Here is a 27,000-nt window from a genome sequence, read left to right on the forward strand (position 1 = left end):
GTATTTGCAAAGCTCGTAACAGTTCTGGAAGTCCTGTCCCTGTTAATTACAAAAACAAGAGCAACCCACTCCTTCCTGCCTATTTTGTAATGTTCTTGTGCTTCATTGGTCTTGGTTTCAATTGTGCTTTCTCTCTCCCTCCCTCCTGGTCTTACCTAACAGGGTTATTATGGAGAGCCAGTGATTCACAAAAGAAGGATAACAATATATGCCAGGTTGAGAGGAAGGAGAATAGCTCATTTTCTTTCTGGTTTTAGTTTCCTTTTGCCAAACAAAAACCTCTCCGGAGTTCACTTGGATTTATCAAAATAATGTGCAGCCACCTGACATCATGAAAGCAGTCTCACTATATGCAGAAGATAACTGAAAAAAATATCCAGTTTCCAGGAAGGACAAATACATAAGAAGCTAAGAAGAGCTTGCTGGATCAGGCCAGTGGCCCATCTAGTCCAGCATCCTGTTCCCACAGTGGCCACACGGATATCTGTGGGATCCCTGCTGCCACATCCACTACCTCCTCACCAAACCCCCAGAAATTTTTTAATAGACTGGTGCCATATTTTAATCCTGGCCCTGGAGGATCAAAATCACACTTGAGTGTGATCTGCTCTCCTTTGGGACTAAACCAATATCTCATAAAGCTTAACATTTGACTTTCAAATTTAACATTTGACTTTCAAACATAATGGTCAAAGCACTGATATTCATTTGGGCATGCAGTTTCATCCTATTTTTGCAGTTATGCTACACACACACACACACACACACACACACACACACACACATATGTGTGTGTATATATGTGTACACACACACACACACACTATAAATATGGCAAATGGATAAACCATAAGTCAATGCCACAACCTTCCAAGAGACAGAGGAGGCCTTGAAGAGCATCCCATTGGCACTGACAGCAAGTAATTACCGTATTTTTCGCACGATAGGACGCACCGGTCCATAGGACGCACCTAGATTGGGGGGGGGGGAAATAAAGGGGGAAAATTTATTCCCCCCCCCGCCAGGCGCGGGGCTGGGGCGGGGGAAGCCCGAGCTTCCCCCTCCCCCAGAACGGGACCCAGAGCCATGCCGAAGCTGCGCGCAGCTTTGGCATCGCTCTGGGAGCTTGCGGGGCTCCGCCAGCCTCCAAACCATGTCGGGAGACAGCGGGATGGCGCGCTGCGCCTCTCCCGCTGTCCCCCGAGTTTGCGGGGCTGGCGACGGGGAGGAGCAGGCTTCTCCCCGTCGCCAGCCTTCTAGCCAAGTCGGGGGACAGCAGGAAGGGCGCGCTGCGCCTCTCCCGCTATCTCCCGAGTTTGCGGGGCTGGCGCCGGGGAGGAGCAGGCTTCTCCCCCCCCCCCGCCAGCCTTCTAGCCAAGTCGGGAGACAGCGGGAAGGGCGCGCTGCGCCTCTCCCGCTGTCCCCCGAGTTTGCGGGGCTGGCGACGGGGAGGAGCCGGCTTCTTCCCCCCCCCGCCAGCCTTCTAGCCAAGTCGGGGGACAGCGGGATGGCGGCGTTCCGCCTCCCCGCTGTCCCCCGAGCTTGTGGGGCTGGCGGTGGGGCTCTCCTGAAGCCTGGAGAGCTAGAGGGGTCGGTGCGCACCGACCCCTCTCGCTCTCCAGGCTTCAGCGAAAGCATGCATTCGCACCATAGGACGCACACACATTTCCCCTTCATTTTTGGAGGGGGAAAAGTGCGTCCTATAGTGCGAAAAATATGGTACGTTGCAACTCCATTGGGGTAGAGAAGGAAAAAGCACACAGTACCCGACTGGACTCAGAATTCAAATACCTTGTCCTGTCAACACAAGGATTTTGGCTTGTACTCCCCACCCAGTTTGTGTGCACCCATTTCCCCCTCCCCAAATCTGCTCCAGATGGTTAGGGAAACTCCCAGAACACATTTAGGGAGCACTGAAAGGCAGGAGATGGGGAGAGCATTATGTTGTGCAAACAAAAATCCTTGCCTTAGCACTATGCTGGATTCAGGATCCAGAGAATCTCAGATTTTTTGTTTTGGTTTTCATCTTCTTCACCTTCTTCAAGTTCCTAGCCCTCATGGCTGTGAATGTATGTTTGAACATATGTAGGAGGTGTTTATTGACAGTCAGGAGTTTTGCTGAACAAGATTTCCAAAGGATGGAGGCCAGGCTTTCTGTTCAGCATAGCTCTTCACCCATTTCCTAAATTATGCAATATAGCAAAATTTGAAAATAAAACTTATTTTGGCAAGAATTACACAAATTACCTTGCTTTGTATCATTTACCTAGTATACATCTTTATGTTGCATATTATATTATATACAGTATAATAATTTCATACATTATAATAATTGCTATATTATATATAGTATATTAATGATTCATTATTTATGTGTTTGTTTTTCTTTGTGAACAGGATGAACAATTAACATTATCCTCTTTTCTTCTCAGTCACAGGGCAGTGTGTACTTCGTCATAACTTTTTTTTGAAACTTTATCTGCTCAGGCAACCTAAACCTGTACACACATAGAAATTCTGAAATGTATAATTTTTATGCAGTTCAGCCTTTCGGGGTGCAGAATTTAGGTTCCTTAGGCAGTTCCCTCCTCCCCAAAAGTGCTGTATTATTGTAAAGTACACACAGTCTTGGTAACAAGAAGAAAGATGATGTTAATGGTGTGTGTTTATTTTCCCTTTGCAAAAACATGAACAGTTACCATCCAGGGCAAAGGATGTGCAAAAATGCAATCCCTGTGCATTGTAAGACAGAGTAAGGAAATTATTGTTAACTAGGGCTAAGCTAGATTCCATCTATGCCAATAGCATCTCAAGCTTCCTTCCCAGTACATTTCTGAGCAAAATTCAAAGTGTTGGTGCTGACCTTTAAAGCCCTAAACAGCCTCGGCCCAGTATACCTGAAGAGCGTCTCCACCTCCATCGTTCAGCCTGGACACTGAAGTCCAGCTCCCAGGGCCTTCTGGCAGTTCTCTCAGTGCGAGAAGCGAGGTTACAGGGAACCAGGCAGAGGGCCTTCTCGGTAGTGGTGCCCACCCTGTGGATTGCCCTCCCATCAGATATCAAAGAAATAAACAACTAGCTGACGTTTAGAAGACATCTGAAGGCAGCCCTGTTTAGGGAAGTTTTTAATGTTTGACATTTTATTGTGCTTTTAATATTCTGTTGAGAGCAGCCCATAGTGGCTGAGGAAACCCAGCCAGATGGGTGGGGTATTATTATTAATAATAATAATAATAATTTTTTTCTAGGAAACACCAGCTGATATTGCATTCTCACTGCCCTTTGCATATTGCAGCATTTCCCAAATTACTGTAACCAGTAACTGGAGACACACTTCTGTTTTGGATCTAAAAAGGTTTGCTTTTAGAATACATAAGAATAAAAATTACCCACCCTTTAGGGATGAGGGAGTTTTGGGCCTCCAGGTGTTCTAGGTTCCCATCATCCTTGGCTATTGACCCATGACGACTAACTCTGAATAACCCAATCACACTTATTGCAAGAGATGTCCCTGAATGTTCTTCCCCCAGCAGAGGCTGTGTGGAAATCTTCCAGTTAAACACTGGGATAAAAAGCCCCCTGATAGCTGTTCAACAGAAGAACAGAGTACCTCACTGTGCGTTAGCAGTTTCTCCCATGCATTGTTTGGGAATGACCACCCTGTGGCAAGAAGCTGAGATTACCAGGAGTCTTTGTCGGTGAATGGGGAGGGGCAGTTGCACACAGAAGGTTGATTCCCCCAGCAGAGCTTGGTGGCACCAGCCATCTCTTCCTTTGTGCTGGAGGAGGGGGTTGGAAAGGCCTTTGTCGCCTGAAAGTGTAATCCCCTCTCACTGTGAGCAGATGGCCCCTGCTAGGCTTACTGGCATACAGTCTGAGCTGCATCATGTCACTTTCTTATTTATACGAAGGGTGGGAGGAGAAGCGGGGGCAGGGAGGTCATTCAGTTAACCCCTATTTCCCACATTATGCTGGCCCAAACTGCTGCAGAACTGGGTCACATAAAGACACACAGGATACAGCATCCCAGCATGCTTGCTTTACTCAGTAGTGAGTACCTCCTCAAGTCCCACTGCAATTTTTTTCTCCCCCGTTCACATTTCCTACTTTTCTGTCAGTTCCCAAAGCAAGTAAGGCTTGCCAACTCCCACTGTTTAAAGGGTATTACTGAGATATTCAAGGGAGATCTGGCATAATGCAATGGTTATAGCAGCAATTCTGTGCACACTTAATTATTTTCAAGTGAGATCTGCAAGAATATGTTGTAGTGTGAGGAGCTTCTGTTCCGTGTTCAAGCCAGTCAGTGATGTCTGCCTCTCCTCATCCCTTGCCCCACTGGGATATTCTGTTGTGGATCGAGGGCCCGACCCCCGCTATGTGAAATAAACACACAAGGACTCGTGATATAAGGTTAATGGGCAAGAAAAGGCCACAACTTTATTGATTACAGCAGTGAAAAGGTATTGGCTTAGGCATTGGATGACTATAGGAGGTGGGTTTATTCAACAGTAGGTGGAGCCTGTTGATGCTAATCCAACTATAGGCTCACCCCTGATGTCACCGAGGGTCGTGCCATGGCCTCCCGCCAAGCAGGCATCGGACGGAATACACGACCGCCAGATTCCTTTAACGGAATAACCCACCACGGTAGATAGCATAGGCGATGGCCACACCTAGCCCTTGACACACATGAATCCAATGCCTAACCTACCCACCAATACCACAAAAGTTGTGACGATTGCTACGAGGTAGGCGAAAAAACCAAAAAGCCTAATGCCAAATGGAAACATTCCTACCAGGCCCCCCAGACAACCGGGGCGACCAACCTAAGGTCCATAGCAAGGCCAAAAAACCTAGACCCTGAGCTAAATGGGAGTGGAGGGTGGGTGACTCGCTGCGGGACGACGACGACTGAGGAGGAGGCGGAGCTGGAGCCGCAGCATTAAGCTGCTAAACACGCCCCCGGAGACACCTGGTTGGCTGCCTCCGGTGGGCGTGGGCGCCAGCCAGGTGAGGAGGGGCAGGGGCTAAGACCCCCGGCCAGGGGCGGAGCTCGGGCTCCCGCCCACAACCAGGGAGGAGAGTCTTTCCATTCCAGTCTCCCTCTCCAACCCCAATGCTTACAAGATAGGACAGGGTGCCACCACTGAGAAGACCCTTGCTCCACTGACCACCCACCTTTCTGGAGGTAGCAAGGGCACTCAAAGGAAAGCCTTACTTGGTGGTTTCAATACATGGGGAGGTTATTATACATTAGGGAGCAGGGCTGCTCTAAAGATGGCTAGGAGGGATAAGTCACTTAGAAACAGTGCCTATAAATGCCAAACAGTACTCTTGCCTCAAAAGCTTTGGTTAATAAAATCAATAGAACTACTAGCCTTCTTTGTGTTTATAGAAGGGCTTTAAAGATGGGTCAGAGTGGTGCAGATTCTGTTCACAGTTCAGTCATTTAGGAGGATGTTGTGAAAAAAGAGCTGGTGAAATTTCAGGGCTATGTTGCTGGACATTTCATGATGTAATCCTGTGAACTTCTGCTATAGGATCTGCCATCATATTTACTACGCTGAAAGTCAGCTTGGATTATTGATGGCTTTTAGTGCCTTTTCTGCGAAGGGAATTAGCCACAAAGGGAAGAAACAGGAAAATAATTTATTAGTAGTGCACCTTTCATGGACTTACACCAAACATTGGGCACACGTCTTTAGCAGGGATAGCTCATTAGGTAGAGTGTGAAACTATTAAACTCAGGGTTTATGGGTTTGAGCCCCACATTGGGCAAAAAATTCCTAATGAATAAATATAGATGCAAATTTAGAAATAATGTCTATAATTTAAATAGAAATTCAGTGCATCTTCCCATAGTTGGGGATGGGGGAGAAATTTGATTCAGTTCACATTTAAAGCCAAATTTATCAAATTGAATTTTTGATTCAGTTTTGATGGTCTGAGAACTGAAACATAGCCATCCTTTAAAAATTGCATTTATCTGAATTTTGTGATACAGTTCTCTACGTGACCAGTGTTTACAAAAAAATGCCTATATTAGGTAAAAGTGTGCATAAAAATGAATATATATGTGTGAACATAACAATGCATTTTGTTAGGAGAAATTGCTTGCAAAAAAATGTATACATTAGTCAAAACGGTATACAAAAATGTTTTCATCTAGAGAAATTTGCACTAAAATAACTAAGAATTTTCACGAGGATTTTTAAGAAAACATATAAAAATTTCAAATTGCTGCAGAAACATGGAGAACCAAGTTTAAGATTGGAACCCTGAGGAACTGAGAGGATGGCAATGGTCAGATTCTTCCACCCTTAACCATAATGGAGAAGGCTTTGTGAACAGGTGATCTTTGTACCAGGAGCTCAAGAGCTGTTGATGGGCAGCTTCAGGGCCCCTACTCTCCCTCTTTACAGTTCTGTTTCTTTAAACCACACTTGGACTAAACTTGGAGGGCACCTTCAAATAGAGGACTCCCCTCTGTAAGGCAGGACATGCGGGCTCTCTCTCTCGCTCTCTCTGAATCATGCCCACAGCATGTGGCTATTCTGGTGGTTCTGAGTCAGTGAAATCTGGGCCTCTGTATTCTGTTTATCGAGCAGTTCAACGAAGCTAATTGTTTCTTACTTCATTACACCCCCTGCCAGGTGCCTAGTTCTATAACTGAAGTTACCCCTCCGGTGTTATGCCTTGCAGGGTTGGTGTCTCCCCCACTGTATAAATGAGTTAATCGGATAACTAGATCAAATAACATACATCCAAACTAATTTGATCTCACCCATGAAATTCAAGAGGTCCTGCAGTTTTACACTCTGGTATAAAACAAAGCAATGGCCTGCGTGGTCAGAAACACAGAGAGATTTTGTTCATTTCGTTATCTGCCAAGAACGGCAGACCATATTTTTTTAGCTCAATAGTAGGAATTGATTTATATAAACTCTTTGATAATTCAAATATTGTGGTTGTGTAAAAATGTATATAATGAAAGGTTGCCAAACACAGATAGTATGGTCAGATGCACACTGTATATTTAAATCAAACGTAAAGCAAATTTATGGCACTTGGGTTTCTCCCACACTAACTTTGAACAGATAGAGGATAAGGCAGTGTGGGCCACACAACTTGATTTTCCACTAGGAAGACTGCATGATGTAGAGATGTGTTTGGTCCATACTGTAGCCTTTCTGAATTGTGGATTGCACTGTGGGAGGTGAAGAAAGAGCTGAAAGATGATGCTGAGATTCGTGATGAGTTAGGAGGAGAGATGACTGTGGCCTCTCCAGTTTCAACCGATGCAACTCTTTTTGCCCCCTGAGAAGCTCTTGAAAAAGTATTTGAATAAGTAGATGCTAGGTTCTTTGGTTTCAACAAAGGAAGTGTCAGAATATTCCAACAGAGGATTATTCAGGGATGGAATCTTGTTTACCCATTTTACCCAGAGCGCACAATGGACAGGCAACACATCCATTGCAAAAGGCATGGGGGCATGTCTTGATTTCGATGGTCTTTTCTTTTTCCAAACCTGATTAGGGAGGTTTGTGATACCATGCAAAATCATTTTGTGCACACAGTGCATTATTTGATAATTAAGACTACGACAGGCCAATCCAGGGATGAGGAAAAGTTGAGGTGTGCAACAAACAATGCATAGGCAGGAAAAAGAATACGTACTGAGCATCAGGATCTTTGCAAGTGAGTGAAATATTCGCCCCCCCAAAAAAGTTAGGATATAACCCATATAATTTGTAAAACTGGAATCCTATATATCAAAGGTAGAGAACCTTAGGCCACATGCACACCAAACTGGATGGATCAGTTTTGATCCAGCAACATCTCTGATAGCTAGTGGCTTCATGATATAAAGCAAACCTCCACCAATTTGGCATCCTTCCTCTGGAAGCTTTGGATTACACCCCCCCCCATCAGTCCCAGGAAGCATGGCCAATGGTCTGGCATGATGGTGTTGTGGTCCAAAAGTTATTGGAGGGAAAGCCAATTCTTCCATCTCTCATAATCAGGCAGCCTCTCATTACTTTGCAGAGATTACATTTCCCCCAGATGAACATCCCGCCCCCCTTAAAGATCCTTTCCCTTCTTGCTTCTGTGATACAGGGAATGGCAAGATACAGGCAATGTCTTATCGTGGGCAGACCTGCCAGCCGGAAGCCCCTCAAATATTCCCTGTGCTCTCTGGATGAACTGCTGTCTCCCCGACCCCCACCTCCTATGTATTTTCCATCTGCATTGCTCACATTTCCTGTTCTCAGCTGTCTCGGTTCTTTGCAACATGAACATACACTCCCTCCCACTCCCTCCCCCGGCCCCACACAATCCTCTTTTCAATGTCACTAATGTGACTGAATTTCAGGATGGATTTGCTGATTGGTTGAAAGGCAGAAAATCCATCATTGTCCCCCCTAAGAGCACAGCTGAGCTTGTTTGTGAAGGACTCTGCTCAAGGCTGGAGCCGAGTGGGCTTTGAAAGGAGCCCAGAGCATTGCAGGGCTCACATTAGATCCCAGCATTTGTGCTAACAGCAACTTGCCAGCACCACCATTTAATTTTTTTTTTAAGTCCCCTTGCTGGTTTTCACATAGTTCTGTCAGTAATTCTGTTGCAAGGTGGAATACAGACAGAAAACGTGGTACTACAATGAGAATTATAAAAAGATCAGATTCATTCATTCATTCATTGCATTTATATCCTATCTTTTTCTCCAAGGAGCTCAAGGTGCCATACATGCCTCTGCCCCTCCTAATTTAATTCTTACAACAATCCTGTGAGGTGGGTTAGGCGGAGAGGCAGTGACTAGCTCAAGGTCACCCAGTGAGCTTCATGGCTGAGTGGGGATCTTAACTCTGGTTTCCCCAAGCCTAATCCAGCACTCTAACCACTGGACCACACTGGCTCTTATATCAGTAAGAACCAGTTGGCAAAGACTCTCAGGTGTGATATCTACTTTATTAAATGTTGTTGATGGAACGTTCTGGTGGACTCAAAAGCTTGCTTGTCATTTTGCAGCGTTTTGGTTGGGCATAATAAAGTGGCTTCAAAAATTTTAAACACCACAATTTAATCCTTAGCCATTTGTGCAAATGTAACCTATCCCTTCCTCTGCTTGGTTTATTTGGTGGGTTCTGTTGGGGGGGGGGGAGATCTTATTTATTTGGCATGCAAGAGACTGGCAGATATTAACAGCAGCAGCCCTGCTGTGAAATAAGTGGTGTGCTTCATCCTGCCTGTCCCTGCTCCACCTCACCAGGGCTGCTATCTTAGCTTAGTGACAGATAAGACACTGTTGCTTACCAGAAGGAAAAGGGAGAGAGAACGAGGTGGTGAGGATGTCAGCATGGTGCAAACACACCAGCAGTGCCACTAGATTGGCTCCGCCAGTGCATTTACACTGTGCTGACCTCCTCACTGCCTTCCCCTCCTCATCCTGAAAGATGAAGTGACCCACCTGCTGGGAAGCTGGAGCAGCAGCTCTGCTCTACCCCATGAGCCACTTCCAGTGGGATCTACTTTGTTTCTAATTAGACCCCCAAGATTCACTGAGCAGAGCCTGGTGCAAAAGACATATATTTAGAATTAAATAATTCTGAGTCCAGGACTTTGTTTTGAGTACTGGAACCGAACAGAGCTCACAGTCCTTCCACCCAAACACCCATTCCAGTTTACCCCCAATCTTTCTTCATTTCAAGTAGTATAATTTCAGGTGGAGAGGGATGATTCTGTTGCTGTTGTTGTCAAACAATTCATAACCACAATTCCTTGCCCATCTAGTGCAAATGATTAGCGATTGACCAGCAGGTCCCAATGTAACAGAAGCTCACCACTGCAAAAGGCAATGAGCTCAAGCAAATTCCATTGAAATAAGTCAGACACGTTTCTAAGGAAACAAATACGGCCCCAGCTATATGCTGTGTATGAATGCCAACTTACTTGTCTCACAGACCTCTGAGATAAACTACCCTACCAGGCTTCTCCTGTGCTGCCTGCCATGCCTACAGGATCCATCCATTGGTGCCAAGTTGTATATGTGTTTGCTGCCATCATAATGGCTTCCACTGCAGCTCCCTGCCTAGGTAATTGCAGCAAGCCATCACTGTCATGTGTAGGCCCCAAAAGGCATTGAACTAAAGGCTCTGGATAGGAAAGGGGTCATTATGAAGGAGGAAGGAGCAACCATCTGCCTTTGAGCCAAATCATAGTCCTTTGCAAATCCAATTGGACAGAATCAGTGGGATGTTGCGAGAGAAGAACTTCTATAGTTAGGCAGAGGGGATGGAGGAAAAGCAGGAGAAAAAGGCATCAATTCAATAAGATGTGGGGCAAGTATTAACCTATTTGGAAAGCTGTCAGGATGTATTGACACTTCTGGCCGGGAAATCACATTCCACCAGCTATGTTTTCCCTGGATTGACGTTTGCTCTGATTTAGCACTAAAGAGTGGGGTTTTTTTCCTGGGAAAAGAGTGGGGTAAGGGCAAGGGTAAAACTAGTGCCCCTGAACTTCATTTGCTGGGGAACATGAGTGTGGACAGTGCTGATGTGTTCAGGTGCTGTTTGTGGGCTTCCAATATGTATCTGGTTGGCTGCTGTGAGAACAGGACACTGAGCTAGATGGGTCTTTGGCCTGATCCAACAAAGCATTTGTGTTCTTTGATATGCAGGGAAAGGAACCGTATAGCATAATGGAGTAAGTAGGTTCATCCCTGAAGTCCCTAATTGAAAGCTTTCCTGGGCACATAAGGCCTTAAGGCTAGCCTCCATGGGCAACAGAGTTGGGGAAAGATAATGTAATATAGTAGAGTTCTGAATTCAAATCACTGCTTGGCTACTCGCTCTCTTCTAGTCTAACCTACGTCACAGGATTGTTGTGGCAACAACACAGGAACACTTTGTTCTTCCATGAAAGTGCTATTTTCTATGGTCTTGAGACTTCCAGCAGATCCCTCATGGGGTGGTTACATGTCAGATTGATTTGCTATAGCGCTGCCCACGGGTCTGACCAGACAGCGCTTTGTAATAAGTGGGTGCAGTTATTAGTGATGCATTGTGCTGATTAAATAGGCTGCGCTGATTAATGGAAGCCCTTTGCTGTAGGAACAGATGGAAGCTGAGCAGATAAAGGCAAAGTGATAGGAAGGAATTTCTCTGACAAACAAATCCAAATGTTCCCTCTTCTAAAGGATTATTGGAGATCCGATCCATCACAGTCTAAGATCCCAAAAGAAAAACTGGATCTTGATGTCTCTCCTCTGGTTCTGGATGAACGTGCTGCCAGTTTTCAAATACTTAAAAAGACAAAAGGGTGGAATCTACACACATATAAAAAACGCTGTGAAAATGCTTTTTTAAAAAAAAAAGTTTCAAAAAATACATTGAATTTGGCAACGCTCACTGTTGCCATCTAGTGTCACATTTGTATGTTGCGCTTTACAGCACATTTAAAACGTTTTATTTGCAGCTGTATAGCTGAGTCCAAGAAAGCAAGCTATTTACCTCATTCACTGAGTTTTGACAAGTTCAGAGCCAGCATAGCACAGGGTTTAAGAATATTGGAGAGTATTCCGCAACATGTGCTTGACACAATAATAGCGTACTGGGCGGTGAATTTATTCTGCTTTATTAACAGTCCTTCTGATTCTCCTTAATGCTACCAGTTATGCTGTCCAGATGGACTATACTGCAGCAAAAGCAAGCCATGAAAACCAGAGCATTTGTTCTTGGGGTGGGGTACGGGTTGTCCTGCTTTAGTTGTCCTATAGCCCCTATAGCAATAATGTGGTGGATTTGAAGACGCATCACAGAACAAACCAAAGCTAGGCTGAGGGGAGCTGACTGGCCCAAAGCCACCCACTGAGCTTCATGGCTGAGTGGGGATCTGAACCATAGTCTCCCAGGGCCTAATTCGGCACTCTTAATGGCTATACCACACTGGCTCTCCTATAGCTCGTATGGCTCTCGTACAGCTACTCCCATGGCATCAAGAGCACAAATCTTCATGACTGTGTTACAAGCTGAATTACAGTGGAGCAAGGGAATGGCAGTATTGTGCCAAATGCTTTAGAGGAATGGTGGGCTTTGGGGAAGGATTTAAAGAAAGGGAAAGAGCATCACAGAGGTGTTCAGGGATGCTATGTCATGGGGGCAGCAAGGGAGAAAGTGCAAAGTCTTTGGAGGGAGCAAGAAACCTCCTAAGATGGTGAGGGATGGAAGAGCTGGAGGAACAAAGATCTCAGGCAGGGATATATCTGAATATAAATGAACCATGCCACCTATCTCCCACTGCTGTGGTCAGGGAGGATATGGAAAGGGGCAGTTGTCTGAGCTGTGACAGGCACACACAGAAACTCACACAATGATGATCTACTTTTGCTTACACTATTCCTGACTGGTGCTTAGCACAAGGCTTAGGGCAGGGGTCAGCAAAGTTTTTGTGGCTTGGGCTGGTTCACGGTCCTACAAACGCCATGGTGGGCCGGAGTACGCGCACATGCATGCGCAAACGCCATTTCCGGCGCTCCTTCCAGCGCGAAGGGGTCGTGCAGAGCTTCCTGCAGCCAATGGGAAGCTGGCCAGTGTTGCGGAAGACAGTCCCCACTCTGCTCTGCGCTGGTTTAGCGCAGCGCACAGGAGCCGACAGCGGGTGGTGGGGGTCCCCGAGCGGGTGGCGGGGGTCCATGGGCTGGTTAAATTTTCCCCATGGGCCACTTCCCCTGGCTTAGGGCCTCCTTCGCCCACCTGGTGTCCCCCCAGCTAGCTCGGGCTGATGGGACGACATCCAAAACATCTGCAGGGCACCAGATTGGCATAAGAGAAGCCACGCTTGTTTTCTTTGCCCGCATGTGAGGGGAAGTAGGTTAACCGTAATAAAAGAGAACAGGCTACTCCTTGCCTGGGGCACCCCGTAGGGTGAGAGAACTCAACTCAGCTGTCTTGCGAGGTGTTTATTTCTATAGTAAAAGTGAGGAAGGCGCATCAGGCAGCCCGGTGGGAATGCAGTTGAGAAGGCACTATGTGTAGGAGGCAGAATAAAGGGAAATGGCCGTGATGAATTGGGATGACGGTTCATGCAAGGGTTCCCTTCTCACCCTTCCTCCAGGCCATCTGAGTTCCTCGTGATTCCATCAGTGTTTGGCCTGAATGAATTTTCCCTTTCTTTGGCAGGCCTTTGCACTGAAGCCAAGTGAAGAACCTTATGATTGCACTATCTACGTAACTCAACTCAGATAAGACTCCGCTTAGGAAAACAAGCAGCTCCCGCCCTTGGCAAGGAATCCGTCCACCCAACACTCCCCAACTCGTGCTCCTGCCTCCACATCAGCTTCCACACACTCAAGCCAGCGCCTACAAACTCATCCCCGCCTTTCGTTCCCAAGTCCACCTCCGAAATAATTCTCCAGCCATGTTCCAGCGCCTCACCAGCCTCTTCTTCAGTGACAGCAGCGCACCTGAGGACCTTGAGGAACCTAAGCCGTTTGTCTCTAAAGAAGAAGAAGAAGATGGGTGGCTCATTATTGATCTTCCAGGTGAGAAATATGAGAGGGAATGATCAGGGTCAAGCTAGAATGGGTGCTGGGGTGGGGCACCTCTGGCCCTCCAGATGTTGCTGAACTTCAACTACCGTCATCCCTGGCCATTGACCATGCTTGCTGGGGCTGATGAGAGTTAGAGTTCAGCAACATCTAGAGCAGGGTTTCCCCAACCTTGGGTCTCCAGCTGTTTTGGGACTACAATTCCCATCATCCCTGCCACTTTGTCCTGCTAGCTAGGGAAGATGGGAATTGTAGTCCAAAAACAACTGGAGACCCTGATCTAGAGGGCCAATGGTTCCCTATCCCTGACTTAAGAGCCATAACTCTCAAACTGGAGAATTGAGGAGTTGTGGTTTGTTGCTACTAGATAATAGAGCTCCTTCCTGAGGGCTAGCAGCTCAGCTTTCTTCAACGATAAGCAGTTGTTTCTGTGGGAGGAGTAGTGTCAGTGTGTGGAGGATCTGAAGCTCAGTCTGGACAAGATTTGCCTGTGGGGCAGCACTGGCCAGGAAGGGGTAGAAAGAGGTCACCAGTCCTGAGCAGGAGGTGTGGGGAGCCTCCAGACCCGTATTGGCAGGCGCCATGAGGGAGCCATGGAAAGAGGTTGTGGCTGGGGTCAGTACCATTTAGGTGTGTGGTTGCTTAGTGGCTAGAGTCCTCTCCAAACAAGTTTTAAAGTCTGTCTCAGCCTCCCTCTTTGCAGCTTACCATTTGTGTTTGCATTTTTCCAATCCTCTCCCACGAAATAATACTGGGTGGTATTCAACTATGTTTTACTCAGAGTAGACACACTGAAATTAATGGGCCAAGTTTAGTCATGTTCATTACTTTAAATGGGTCTACTCTGAGTAAAGCTTAGCTGACTGCCACCCCTAACTCGTACTCTGCCTTCTTCCTTCCCCTGTTTCTTTATTGTCTCACACCCACATAGTCTCTGCTTCTTCAAACCTTCAACGCTGAGCACTAAAACTAGAACTCAGCTGCAAGCTGAGCTACCCTTGGCCTTGGTAGTGTTTCCCAAAATTCCGATCAGTTTAAGAGGTTGCAAAAGGCAGTTTAAGAGGTTCCACAAAAGGCAGAACTTTCTAAGTAGTTTTGGTCCTTTAGGTTTTGGAATGAAAGGTGTTACTGTGCCCTCCATGGATCAGGGGATAGCTGAAAAATTTCTAAACACACACACACAAGATGAGAAGGTCATGGGGCTAACTCCAGCTGGAGACCGAATTCTGGACTGCATGGACCTTTGCTATGGCCTAGCAAGATGAATGTATGCTCATTTTGGCTACACTACCTAGGGTGGAAGATGCTTCTGTTCTGCCTCGAAGTCACAGCTACCTGCAGATGCCTCACAAACCTGGTTCTGAATAAGGCACTCAGGTGTATAGTGCCACTTTTCAACCAAGCTAGAACTCTTGTAGCTCTATGAGTCAGTTAACTTGCCAGTTGCCTGTCTTTCCCTGCTCTGGTGATGCAGCAGCCCAGCTGCCTGTCCTTCTTCTCCAACTATCCTGGCCTTATTGGTTGCATGATACAGCAGCAAACAAGGGAAGGAAAGCAGGCATCTGGGCAGTTGCTTTTCCCTTGGGCTCATCTTATGCAACAAACACAAAACTCCCTAGCTGGCTATTCCTGACTTATCCTGTTCCCAACTTAGCATGTATTTCTCTCTCAGTGCTGAGCCCGTTCTATATGCCTAAAATGGAAGCAGAGAGAAAGAATGAGTTAAGGGTTGGCAGCCAAGTGCAGCCAGCAGATTAGCTCTGCCTTTTGCAGGCAGATCCAGGCTCCAGGGTGGATCTCAGCTGGCGAGTGAGCTACCTCCTTGCTCATCACAGAACAATTGTGATAGAGGCTATCCTTGCCATTAGGGAGCCTTGGCTTTAGGCTGGCTATAATTTTGCTCTGATCTTGTGTTCAGGATTCGGTTGTGCCATTGTTCCTAATCCATACTCTAATTCCCAGTACTGGCAATAGCAGCACTTGCAAGAGTTTCATACATCAAATGCCCTGTCCTTCCAGTGAATGGGCTGGCACCAATGAATGAATGCACCAGGCTGATTTCATAAAATCTGAAAGCATCACGTCGTCTTTCTTGAAGTCAAACTGCAGTCAGCATTTTTATTTTTGAGCATCCGCTTTACGCTAAAAAAGCCACAAGTACTTGTTATTTGGTGATGGAATAGCTGGAGACATTTGTTTCCTAGCGGCTGAAAGTATTTCTCTTTCTCCGTCCTTCCTTGTTTTTGAGTGATGAGGTCTATTTATAAGCATCATCTACCTTGATGGAATGCAGCCTGGCTGTAGTTCTTTATTGATTCCTTAATACAGTGGAACTCTGGTTAGCTACTGTCCTCCTTACGAACGCTTCAGGTAATGAGCTCTGCTAACCTGGAAGTAGATGCTTCTGGTTGCAAACTTTGCGAGCGGAAGTCGCGTGCCGGCGGCACGGCAGCAGCGGGAGGCCCCATTAGCGAAAGCGCGCCTTGTGTTAAGAACGGTTTTGGGTTAAGAACGGACCTCTGGAATGAGTTAAGTTCGTAACCGGAGGTACCACTGTATATAAACAAAATACACAGAAGTGTCAAACATCCAGACATGAAACCTGATTCCACATCTACAGCATACTAAGTGAAAGTTGATCCATTTGGGCAAATGAAGCACTGCCCCACCAACCCAGAGGCGGAGGAACCCTCTCTGGCACCCAGGGCGGGGCAGCCCGTACAGAGTGCGCATGTGCGGCATTCCATGCATGCACAGTCCGTACAGAATGCTGCACATGCGCACTCCGTATGGGCTGCCGCTTGCATGGTATCCATATGGGCTGCTGCACATGTGCGGCATCCCATACGGACACCACACGAGCGGCACCAATACGGATTGGGCACACCCTCAGCTGCTCTACAGCTGGGGGGAGACAGGGGCCATCTTGTCACCCCCCCGAGTGGAACACGGGGCGGCCCGCCCCCTCCGCCCCCCTTCCTCCGCCCCTGCACCAACCTCAGTCTGCCCTCAGACAGCCCCACCTGCGTAACTTCTTGCTTACAACCAGTCCAAGGGATAGCACTGCCTGTATCTCCTTCTCCTTAGTCTCAAGTGTTGCCCTTGTAGAATTCAGCAGGAATGAGGATAGGGGGGAAAGTAGAATTATTTGGCGGTGCCTGTTATTGGCTCTGGCTCTCCCTAGTATTTCTCTCCCTGCTTTCTGCCCTATTAGCCTTCTTCATGGGCTCCAGCTTTGTGTTACCAGTTTTTGAATCCACCTCTGTGGCTGTTCCTTTAAAACTGGATTGATCTGGAGCAGCTAGCAGGTGATCATGTTTAGCTTTAGCTGCTGGTTTTTGCATAGAAAACAGCTTTTTCTGAAAGCAATTGTTTCCAGTACTTCTCTAGGAGAACTTTGTGATTTCTTTTATTTTAAAAAAGATTGGCTTGATATTGTTGATAACTCACATGACATACCACTTTTAAAGAATCAGTGCTAATTCAAGGTCTCCTTTACCAAATCCAAAGAAGTTTATTCAAAACCTACTCCCAAGTAAGTGTGCTTAAGGCTGCATCCTTCGCTTTGAAGGTCTTCATGGCTGCCTAGCTGCTAGTTTCTCAGGCAAGTGAAAGCTCCTCCATCTTAGTCACTGATTTTTGCCTTTGCCATTTTGCTGAGCGGAAGTCAGATGACTCAACATCCAGTGGCAACCAATCTATGACCCTTTTTCTTGCAAATTTAGCAGAGAGAACCCAAGTAAACAATGCTCTGCATCGTTGCACAGATCCACCCTTTTCTGTTCCTGCTGACAATCCATTGCCATGTGGGGGGAAAAACATCCACCAGGCTCATGCTTGTGTTACAGATATTTTTAGATAGCCTAAGAGGGAGCTAAGAATAAAGCTATCTATCAGTTGGAAAGCAAGCCCTGTTTGTTATGTCCTCAAAATGCTTTTTGCCTGGCGTTCGGAGATTGCCTGAGGGTCCCTGCAGACTGAGGTGTTTTGTTTTGTTTTACAGGTGTACTTTTAACATGTCATTGACACAATAATAGTGCATTAGTGGTGGATTGACTTGACTATCCGCACATTGCTTTGATTTACCAGTTGTTCTGTGATGTTTTCCCCAGTGTTGCTGCATTACAGCCAAATGAAAGGGCACTCTTGTGTAACAAAAGTGAGACAAAAAATCCCAGTCATTAAATCTGGCAGGTGCTCTCCCACTGAGCTATGGTCATCCCCCAATGTGTGAATGTTGAGTTAAGGGGCAGGAAGAGCATTTCTTTTCTCCTAGTTCACTGCACAGCAATAATGAACATGTGGGCATAAATCTGACTGTATTCAGTTAGGATTACTCTCTGAGTGGATTTAACATTCTATCCTTGATAATCTGAAAAGGCCTCGCTCCTTTCTCAAAGCTTTACGGTGATCAGAAACTCAGCTTCTGTTTTTGCTCATCCCACTCCCTCTCTCAGCTTCCACAGCCCAGACTAATAACAAAACAAGGCTGTCCCAAGACATTTGCTCCACACCAAGAAAAACACAATTACCTTGGAAAACCACATCTAGCAATACTGCCGGGCAACAGATGCCGCAACACTGATTTCAGCTTCCCTTCCTGTCCTCACCTTTACTGTATGCAGTGCAACTTGTTGCACACAGAGAGGGAACAAAAGAGGCTGGCCATATTTGAGTGAGAAATACAACTGGTGTATTCATTAGCTGCATGCTTTGAAATACAAAAGTGCCTAGTACAGGGAAGGAAGCCCTGGCTAGGAAACGTGGCACACAGGAGAAGGTGGAGAAACAGAGAAAGCTAGCCATGATGGCTGAGGTTGATGGGAGTTGGAGTCCCAGCTACATTTGAAGTACCTTAGGTTTCCTTTATCTGATCTAGAGCCATAGCAGCCAACTCCTAGGCAGGCCCCCACAGCCAACTCCTAGGCAGGCCCCCACAAAGTAGATGGGCATTCACATTCAAACGGGGTGTGTGCACTGCATCATGTGATTGATTATGTCAGACGGGGCTTACCTGGGCCCCCCACAATATTTTATTCAAGTTGATACCCCTGTCTAAAGCACAGCTTAATTTGAACCAGGGTTTGGCCAAGGACTTATTTCTAAAACCTGGCCTGTGGGAGGAGAAGCAACATGTTGTCATTGCCTTATAACACAAGTTAATGACAGTCAGCCTGTGCACATCAGGGATTAGGAGAGAGAGAGAAAAAATTTCTGAGGTAGAGGATGTAGCTTCTAGCCTTGACTGATATTCCGCACTTCTATAAAATAGAAGAAAGGAATTGGGCCGGGCCTGCCATTAGGCATAGCGAAGGGGACACCTCAGGCAGTAGATGCTGGGGTGGTGGGCAGTGGTGGGTAGGGGTTAGAGGGCAGAGCTTTGTGTGCCACCCCATGCAGCCTGCCCCTAACTAGTCTGTTGCTCTCAGGTACGGTGAGGGATGCTGTCCCATTGCCAGAGTCTTGATGCCAAAATCAGAGCCTTAATTCAAGATCTCTGTGAGCACTTAACCATGGGTGCCATTTTCTCCAACTTCTTAACTGCTATGCTGTACAGTGGTACCTTGGGTTACAGATGCTTCAGGTTACAGATGCTTCAGGTTACAGACTCTGCTAACCCAGAAATAGTACCTCGGGTTAAGAACTTTGCTTCAGGATGAGAACAGAAATTGCGCTGCCGCGGCACGGCAGCAGCAGGAGGCCCCATTAGCTAAAGTGGTACCTCAGAATAACAACAGTTTCAGGTTAAGAACAAACCTCCAGAATGAATTAAGTTCTTAACCCGAGGTACCACTGTATTATTCCAATTAGCCCATGTTGTTGACAATGATGTTGTTAGCAAAAGATGGCATGATGAGCAGGATTAGTGAGACTGATGGGCACATCAGGAAAATGCTTGAAGGAAAACAGTTTCCTTAATTTATCTAGGTTAGAGGCACATTTTGAAACTTTTAACACAACAACCCCACTCTTTTCTTTTTCCCTTTGTTTCGAAAATCTAAAAATACTTCAGTTCAAGGGGTGGGGGACCTGTTGTTAGGCTCCAGCTCCTGTCAGTCCCAAGCAGTGCAGTAAATGGTTAGGGATAATGGGAGTTGTAGTCCAGCAACATCTAAAAGGCTGCAGATTCTCCACTCCTGTTTTAATAACACTTAGCATGCTTGTTGGTATTTTGATCTGTGTGTTCATTCAGCTACACACCCTGCCAAGAAGCGATGCTGTTTACATTTTCTTTTCTTTTTTAAGATCCTGCATTCCTCCTGTCAGTCAGGGCAAATTATTGCCACCTTCTTCCTGGTACTGGAATTGCACAAGCCCTAACCAAGGCCCCAGTGAACCTTTCACTGAATTATATCTTTGGTGATGAGCTAATACTGTCTAGATTGAGTAACATCCTATGAGACACAGGGCCAGTTAGCTGGACCAATGAGATGCAGCCGTGTTGCCAAATGTTCGAGAATTCTTGCACATATGCATGAATAAGGGGCATCCATAAGAGGAATGAGACACTTTGCATTCTTGTACTGAAATATACAAGATTTTCTCACAACAAGCTACCCCCAGCTTGGCAACACTGCAAAACTGTGTGTATGTGCGCGCGCATGCGCGTGCGCCAGGGTTTTAAAAACTATTAAAACTATTTTTTCCCATGGTCAGTCCTCAATTAACCTTCAACAATGGATCTCCCAAGTAACCTTTAACTTTAAAGTAGCTGCGTGGGAGCTCTGATTTTGATCAGAGGATTTGCTCTGTTAATTGACCTCTCTAGAGGGCCAAATAGAAGCTGGATAGAGGGACATTGTGTTTTTCTCCTAGCAGAGCTAATAGCAGCTCTGCTATTGGGGGCAATTTAGAACAGGGAAACTGCACATGGAAAAGGGTTAAACACATGTTCCTCCAGTGCAACTGCTAATCTAAACTGGATGGACCTACAACATCGTTCAAGTAGCACCCCCACCCCCCCAAAAAAAGTTTGGACATCCACTCACAGATCCGCCATATGATGTCATTTTGGCCCTCTAACCCATTTTGCAGCCCTCAGGCAGTGTGGTGTAGTGGTTAAGAGAGCCAGTGTGGTGTAGTGGTTAAGAGCGGTAGTCTCGTAATCTGGGGAACCGGGTTCGCGTCTCCGCTCCTCCACGTGCAGCTGCTGGGTGACCTTGGGCCAGTCACACTTCTCTGAAGTCTCTCAGCCTCACTCACCTCACAGAGTGTTTGTTGTGGTGGAAGAAGGGAAAGGAGAATGTTAGCCGCTTTGAGACTCCTTAAAGGGAGTGAAAGGCGGGATATCAAATCCAAACTCTTCTTCTTCTTTTACCTCCCCACATATCTAATAATAGTGCCAGATCCAGTGTCAGAGGGCATGATACCCAGTGTGGGGAGGCTAACTCAGGTCTGTCCCAAACACTTTGCAGGCATGCCTTTTGACATTTTGGTCATATTTTGTGAGATGACCTAGGATAGCCAGAGTAACGCACACTGGGAAAGAAAGAAAGAAAGAAAGAAAGAAAGAAAGAAAGAAAGGAAGGAAGGAAGGAAGGAAGGAAGGAAGGAAGGAAGGAAGGAAGGTCACAGTGCACCAGGAGGTTGTATACGGAAGTCACATCTACCAATACATTCAAAAGACTTTAACAGTCATGGCTCCCACCCCCCAAATAATAATAATTCATGGGAGTCTTAGTTTGTTAAAGGTATCAAGAATTATTAGGAGACAACTCAAGGAGCTACAATTCCCAGCACCCTTAACAAACTGGAGCTCCCAGGATTCTTTAAGAGGAAGCCATGCCTGTTAAACTGACATAAGAGTGCTTTAAATGTATGGTATGGTTGTGACCTAAGGCCCACTAAAATGAATGTTATTTGCCTATTTTGCCATATTTTGAAGAGCAAAAAAGAGGACACATTTGCCGACTTCTACTTTTAACTATGGATCGCCGTGACTCTCATTTTACATACCCACGAAAAAGAGGACGTGTCCTGGAAAAAGAGAACATATGGCAACCTTAATTTGCACAGGAGCACACATTAATCTTTGTATGTGATACACATTATCATCAGTGTAAACTTTGATGGATAATGTATGTTAAAACATGGGTCCCTGCTTGGTTTATGTTTCAAGCAGAGGAGGCAATAGAGAAAGGAAGAGGCAAGGGTAACAGGAGATGAGTATGTGCAAATACAGTGGTACCTCAGGTTAAGTACTTACGGTAATTCGTTCCGGAGGTCCGTACTTAACCTGAAACTGTTCTTAACCTGAAGCACCACTTTAGCTAATGGGGCCTCCTGCTGCTGCCATGCCACCGGAGCCCAATTTCTGTTCTTATCCTGAAGCAAAGTTCTTAACCTGAAGCACTATTTCTGGGTTAGTGGAGTGTGTAACCTGAAGCGTATGTAACCTGAAGCGTATGTAACCCGAGGTACCACTGTATGTTTCTGTGTGCTGATACAGGTTGCATGAATGCAGCGCTTGTGCGAAGGAAATGCCCCACCTTTCCCCCCTGCATGCCCTGCGAAGCATCTCCTAAGGATCAGGGTACCACCCCCCCTCGGGAAGGCCTGGGATGTGGAGTAGGGGATTACAGGCTGCATGGGAGAATTGGATGCTGGTAGCTTGTGCTTACTGCTCTCCCAACTTGAGGGACCTTCATGGTATTCTATTGCTCATCACTGGTCTATGAGCTTCTGCGTGGCTATTTTTTAAAGCCGGTTTCTCGTAAGCTAGTGGGAAGTTGCAGAACATGTTCTCCACACTCTCTGAAGGTTGTGCATTTGCAGAACAGGTTACAACAGTGTCCGGGTTACAACATCCAGAGTGTGACACTGCTGCTGTCTTCTTGACTAGGCTGCTGCTTCATATTACAGCCCCTAGTGGTTAGCTAGTTGCCAAGTTTTCCGAGTATGCCAATGTCCCCTTAATTATGACAGCAGGAAGCAATGATTTGTTGTGCACCTCGTGAACTAGTGAGTTCTCTCCATAGTGACTGGCAGTTGCTCTGCATTCCAACTCTACCGATTTTGGCATTTGCTTTTCCTCCTTTACCTGGAGGTTAGAGATAAGTTTTTCTCGCTTTCCCATAATCTTCCAAAGTTGGAAGATTTAGGATAGACAAAAGGAAGTCCTGGTGGATAATTGTGCTCACCCAAGTGGGTAATATTGGTGTTAAAATTGTGTGTGTGTGTCTGTCTATATATGTGTATGTCAGTGGGACTTGGTGGCACATCACTGTGTGTAGGGTTGTTGTCTTAATGTCAAATGGAGCATTTCTGTTTTTCCTCTGCCCAGTCACTGTGTCTGGATTTGGATCTGTTGGGATAGATTGGAAAGGGAGATGAACTGGTGAGGTCTCTTTCTTCTATCCTTCTCCACTAGGGATGCCATCTGTACCAGCCTGCCTGTTTCTTGTACCTTATTTATTGTTTTGCCATCCATTTCATTCTTCTATTACTTCTTTTCTTTCTTCTTTTGAACCAGTAATTCCTTTTAAATATGCATACATTTAAATATATTAGCACATGTGGGTATGATATGTCTGGTTTCCACCATCTTGGGAGAGCTAGGCTACTCTTACTATTTGGCAACGCTCTTTGTAGCTCCACGTTCCTCTGGCGCTTTGATAACCCACCATGGAAGGACTTCCTTGCTTTGCTTGTGGGTCGTCACTCTTGTTGATTCCCCCTCCTTCAACCAGCATGGTGGCTCACACTTTTGCAAGGCTGGACTGTGTGTACAAGCAATCCAAGGCGTCCCTTGGGGGGGGTGCCATGTTTTTAGGGGCATTGACGGGGCAACAGACACTCTGAGAGGAGCACCTCCAGGTTCCCTGCCGTTGTTGCAAAGGATGCTGGGAAACTAATCTCAGATGGGGTGCAGCTGCAGTTGCAAGTGCTGCTGGGGCTCACTGCTTGGGTGGCAAGGCGCAGCTACCTGGGGTGGCAAAACATCTTGAGCCAGCCCTGACTCCTCAGGGAAGGTTTTGGGATGAATTACAAAAATGCCTTTGGGGTGTCATTTGTACTAATAATGCCCCCTTTCTCTTCTCCCTCCCTCACCCCTTCCTTCCCATCCATTGTATATTGAATGTGTGTGCCACCTCTCCCCTCTTAATCCTCTCCCCACCCCTGCACTGCCTTGCACAACCCTTGCATGGCTTTGAACAACGGTAACTACCTTTTTTTTTTTTGCTTTGGTTTTGAATTTTTTTTTTATTATTATTTTTGCTGTCGTTGCTCTTGTTCTGGCTGTCCTCCCGTTTTTGTGTGGGTGGTGACTCTTGTTGTCTCTCATTAGATAGTTACGCTTCAGCCTCCAGTAAGGAGCGGCGGGTAGGTGAGAAGGATTCTGTTTGTGCTTCTCGTTGCCGCCGTGGGTCCCCTCCACCTACCACGTCTTCGCCCCACTCCCTCAGTGACTGTGTCAGCAGGTCCATGCCCTCTCAGCCTGACCCCTGCTTGATGGACGAGAGTTGGTTTGTTACCCCTCCCCCCTGTTTTACTGCAGAAGGTCCTGACCCCGTCAGCATGGAGAGCAACCCCATGGAGGACCTTTTGATTGAACATCCCAGTATGTCCGTCTATGTCACCAGCAGCAGCATCATTGTGGAAAGGGAGAGTCCTGAGGAGCACATCCCTGAAGGGTAAGCTCAGATCTTTCAGGGAAATGAGCCAAGACATTGGCTACTAAGAACAACCTCACCCACTATCAGATTTCATTACCATAATAATAATAAAATTAATTTAGGCAAATGAGTCTTGACTAACGACCTGGGACCATTTTAAAATTAATTCATTAACTGATGAAGAGCATATGCAAATAGTGTCCAAAGTGACAATTGCCACAATCTTTAGAAATATAGATGTCTATGAAATTAAGTATTGTGAGGGTGTTCTTAACCACTGAGCCTAAGAGGGCTTGCTGATCAGAAGGTTGGTGGTTCAAATCTGCCAAATGGGGTGAGCTCCTGTTGCGCTGTCGGAGCTTCTGCCAACCTAGCAGTTCAAAAGCATACCAGTGCAAGTAGATAAATAGGTACTGCTGCGGCGGGAAGGTAAATGGCGTTTCTGTGCGCTCTGGCTTCTGTCACAGTGTCCCGTTGTGCCAGAAGCAGTTTAGTCATGCTGGCCACATGACCCGGAAAGCTGTCTGTGGACAAACACCGGCTCCCTCGGCCTGAAAGCAAGATGAGTGCCACACCCCATAGTCACCTTTGACTGGACTTAACCATCCAGGGGTCCTTTACCTTTTTCTACCTGTGTGGAAAAAATTAGCGTCCCCCCTGCTCATAATACTATGTGAGAGAGGGGGTTATTGTTTTTTTTGTTTTATTATGTATTTTGTGTTCTTATTCTGCATTTTTCTACTGTAAACTGCCCTGGTATGAAGGGTGGTATACAAATTTAATAAATAAGAATAACTCAGGGACATCCACTGAAGCAGAATGTTGATCAGTTCTGTACTTGTGCCTTTTCTACTTCCTCCATCACTGAACGTGATAACTCCATTTTAAAAGAACTGGGTGTGTTATTGTTGCATCTGACTGTTTTGATGTAAATGCAAATGCATTCAAATATTGCTGATTTCCTACACACACTTTTTTATTATTATTTAAGCAACTAAGGTGTAGAAATAGTCCTGAGACCTGGAGGATGGCACTGAAGCTCATATGTTCCCACCATGTATACAGTGTAATGTGTAACATGTTCAAATGCACAGACAGTTCATTCCATCCCTATCCCTGCAGAGAGGGGGGAGATCGCATGAGTTGTCTCTGCATACAAATGGTCCCATGTTTTGTGGCAGGCGCATTGGGAGGGCAAAACTATTTCTGCTTCCCCGCTACACTTATGAGTGGACTGCTTTCGGTAGCTTTGATGAAGAAGGCCTTTTGCAACTTTAGGGGAAGTCTCTTTTATGTCCTCTCAAGTAGGCCTAATCCTGTCAAGAGCCTTGAACCACCCCTGAGTCTTGTGTACCTTTGTTTCTGCAGTGAGGTACCTGAACGCCGTTTGCAGCGTCATGCCCCTCACCACTCCACCTCTCTTGCCACCAAGGCCGCCATCTTGGAGAAGGTCAACCAAGTGCGTCGGATTCAGAGGGCAAAGCAGCTGTCGGAGAAGCACAAGTTTAGTCAGAAAGTCATGCAGCGGCAGAACCGCACCAGAGAGTGCCGCCCGCGACGGGCCAAACACCAAGGCAGCTTTGTCTACCAGCCATGCCAGCGCCAATACAACTACTAAGCTACTTCAGGAAGTCTACACTGTGGGGCATTATCCTTTTAACTTTCAGCTTCACCAGTTCCTCACAATGCTTTCTTCAGCCAAGAGGGTCATCTTCGTTCATTTTCTGAAATAAACCCACTTCCCTCACCCTTTGAGAAAACCTACGTTCTCCTGAACTGGCAACGTTCAATAGTTGTTCTTTTGTGGGCTTTTCATGGGCTTTATATCTCCACCCCCACACCCCTTTTCCAGAAAGAAATACATTTTCTGATCTACAGCTTCCTTTTCTTTTTGGGTTTAATCTTCCCCATTCCCATCCCTCCATCCACGAGCGTGGATTTTGATTTAGATCTGAAGGTGAGAGAAACCCAACATGACCCAGTAAAATGTCCCAGTAATAAGGCTGCAGGTCTGTTTTGAAACTCCAATGTGGGTTGTTGTCGTTTTTAAAGAAGTGTTGGAGAAATAGGCATGCCTCTTAGTTACCTAGAAAGGCCATTTATCTCTGATTATATTCTTGGTCACCAAGCGGCATGAAATCACACACTGGTTATTGTAGAAATTACCAGTGTTACACTAATTGGTGCTTCCAGTGAATATATCACATTTCAATTTGTTTCCAGTGAGTTACGTACATATAGTAGGGCCAAATGGCCTTGTAATTTCCTTTGGTCCCTTGTTGTTGCACTAGGGAGCCTATGACATCAGTGCCTTTCTTTATGACATCACACTCTCTACAGTGTGGTGTCACAAATTGAGATACCAGGTTCATGTGCAAACTGGAACACAAAAATAACAAATAAACCAAACAAGTCCCAATGGAACTACTTAAAACTATATCTTATGACACATGTCTTTCCTTTAAAAATACACGAATTGCATATTTGTTCCTTTCACTGGGCTGATGTGGTGGCTAGTCATGAGGCATTCTGGCATATCCTTAATTTTACTGGGGCTGTAAGACCCATGAAAATCTATGGGAGTTTTGCCATTGACTTCAAATAGAAGATGGATGTCTGAATCTTCAGTTCAGTAGTGTCATGTGATGTGAAATGGACCCTTTGAAAGTTCATTTTGAGCAGCTGTAACTGCCAGCAGTGGTTGATGGGTGCTGCAGAGGTTCACAGTTATTGAAAGGTCAAGCTTGTATTAACGTTGTTCTTAATCACACATGGCCTTTTTGAAATGCAGTGGGCTCTTCCTCCCTCTGATTACTTGCATAAAAGCTAGCCTTGTTT

At 46.0% G+C, this 27,000-nt stretch overlaps 1 protein-coding gene across 4 annotated transcripts in view; it reads left to right on the forward strand.

The window, feature by feature from the left end:
* The window catches only part of TP53INP2 (tumor protein p53 inducible nuclear protein 2), a 54,797-nt gene extending 28,758 nt beyond the window's left edge, over positions 1-26,039 (forward strand). For all 4 annotated transcript variants that reach the window (XM_053393970.1, XM_053393968.1, XM_053393969.1 and 1 more), the window contains exons 2-4: positions 13,179-13,540; positions 23,835-24,180; positions 25,531-26,039. In XM_053393970.1, coding sequence (XP_053249945.1) covers positions 13,417-13,540; positions 23,835-24,180; positions 25,531-25,780 — 720 coding nt within the window. In that variant the 5' untranslated portion in view covers positions 13,179-13,416 and the 3' untranslated portion in view covers positions 25,781-26,039. The remainder of the gene's footprint in view (positions 1-13,178; positions 13,541-23,834; positions 24,181-25,530) is intronic.
* Positions 26,040-27,000: the final 961 nt, after the last annotated feature.

The sequence above is a fragment of the Podarcis raffonei genome, chromosome 6 (genome assembly GCF_027172205.1).
Source record: "Podarcis raffonei isolate rPodRaf1 chromosome 6, rPodRaf1.pri, whole genome shotgun sequence".
Taxonomy (NCBI): Eukaryota; Metazoa; Chordata; class Lepidosauria; order Squamata; family Lacertidae; genus Podarcis; species Podarcis raffonei.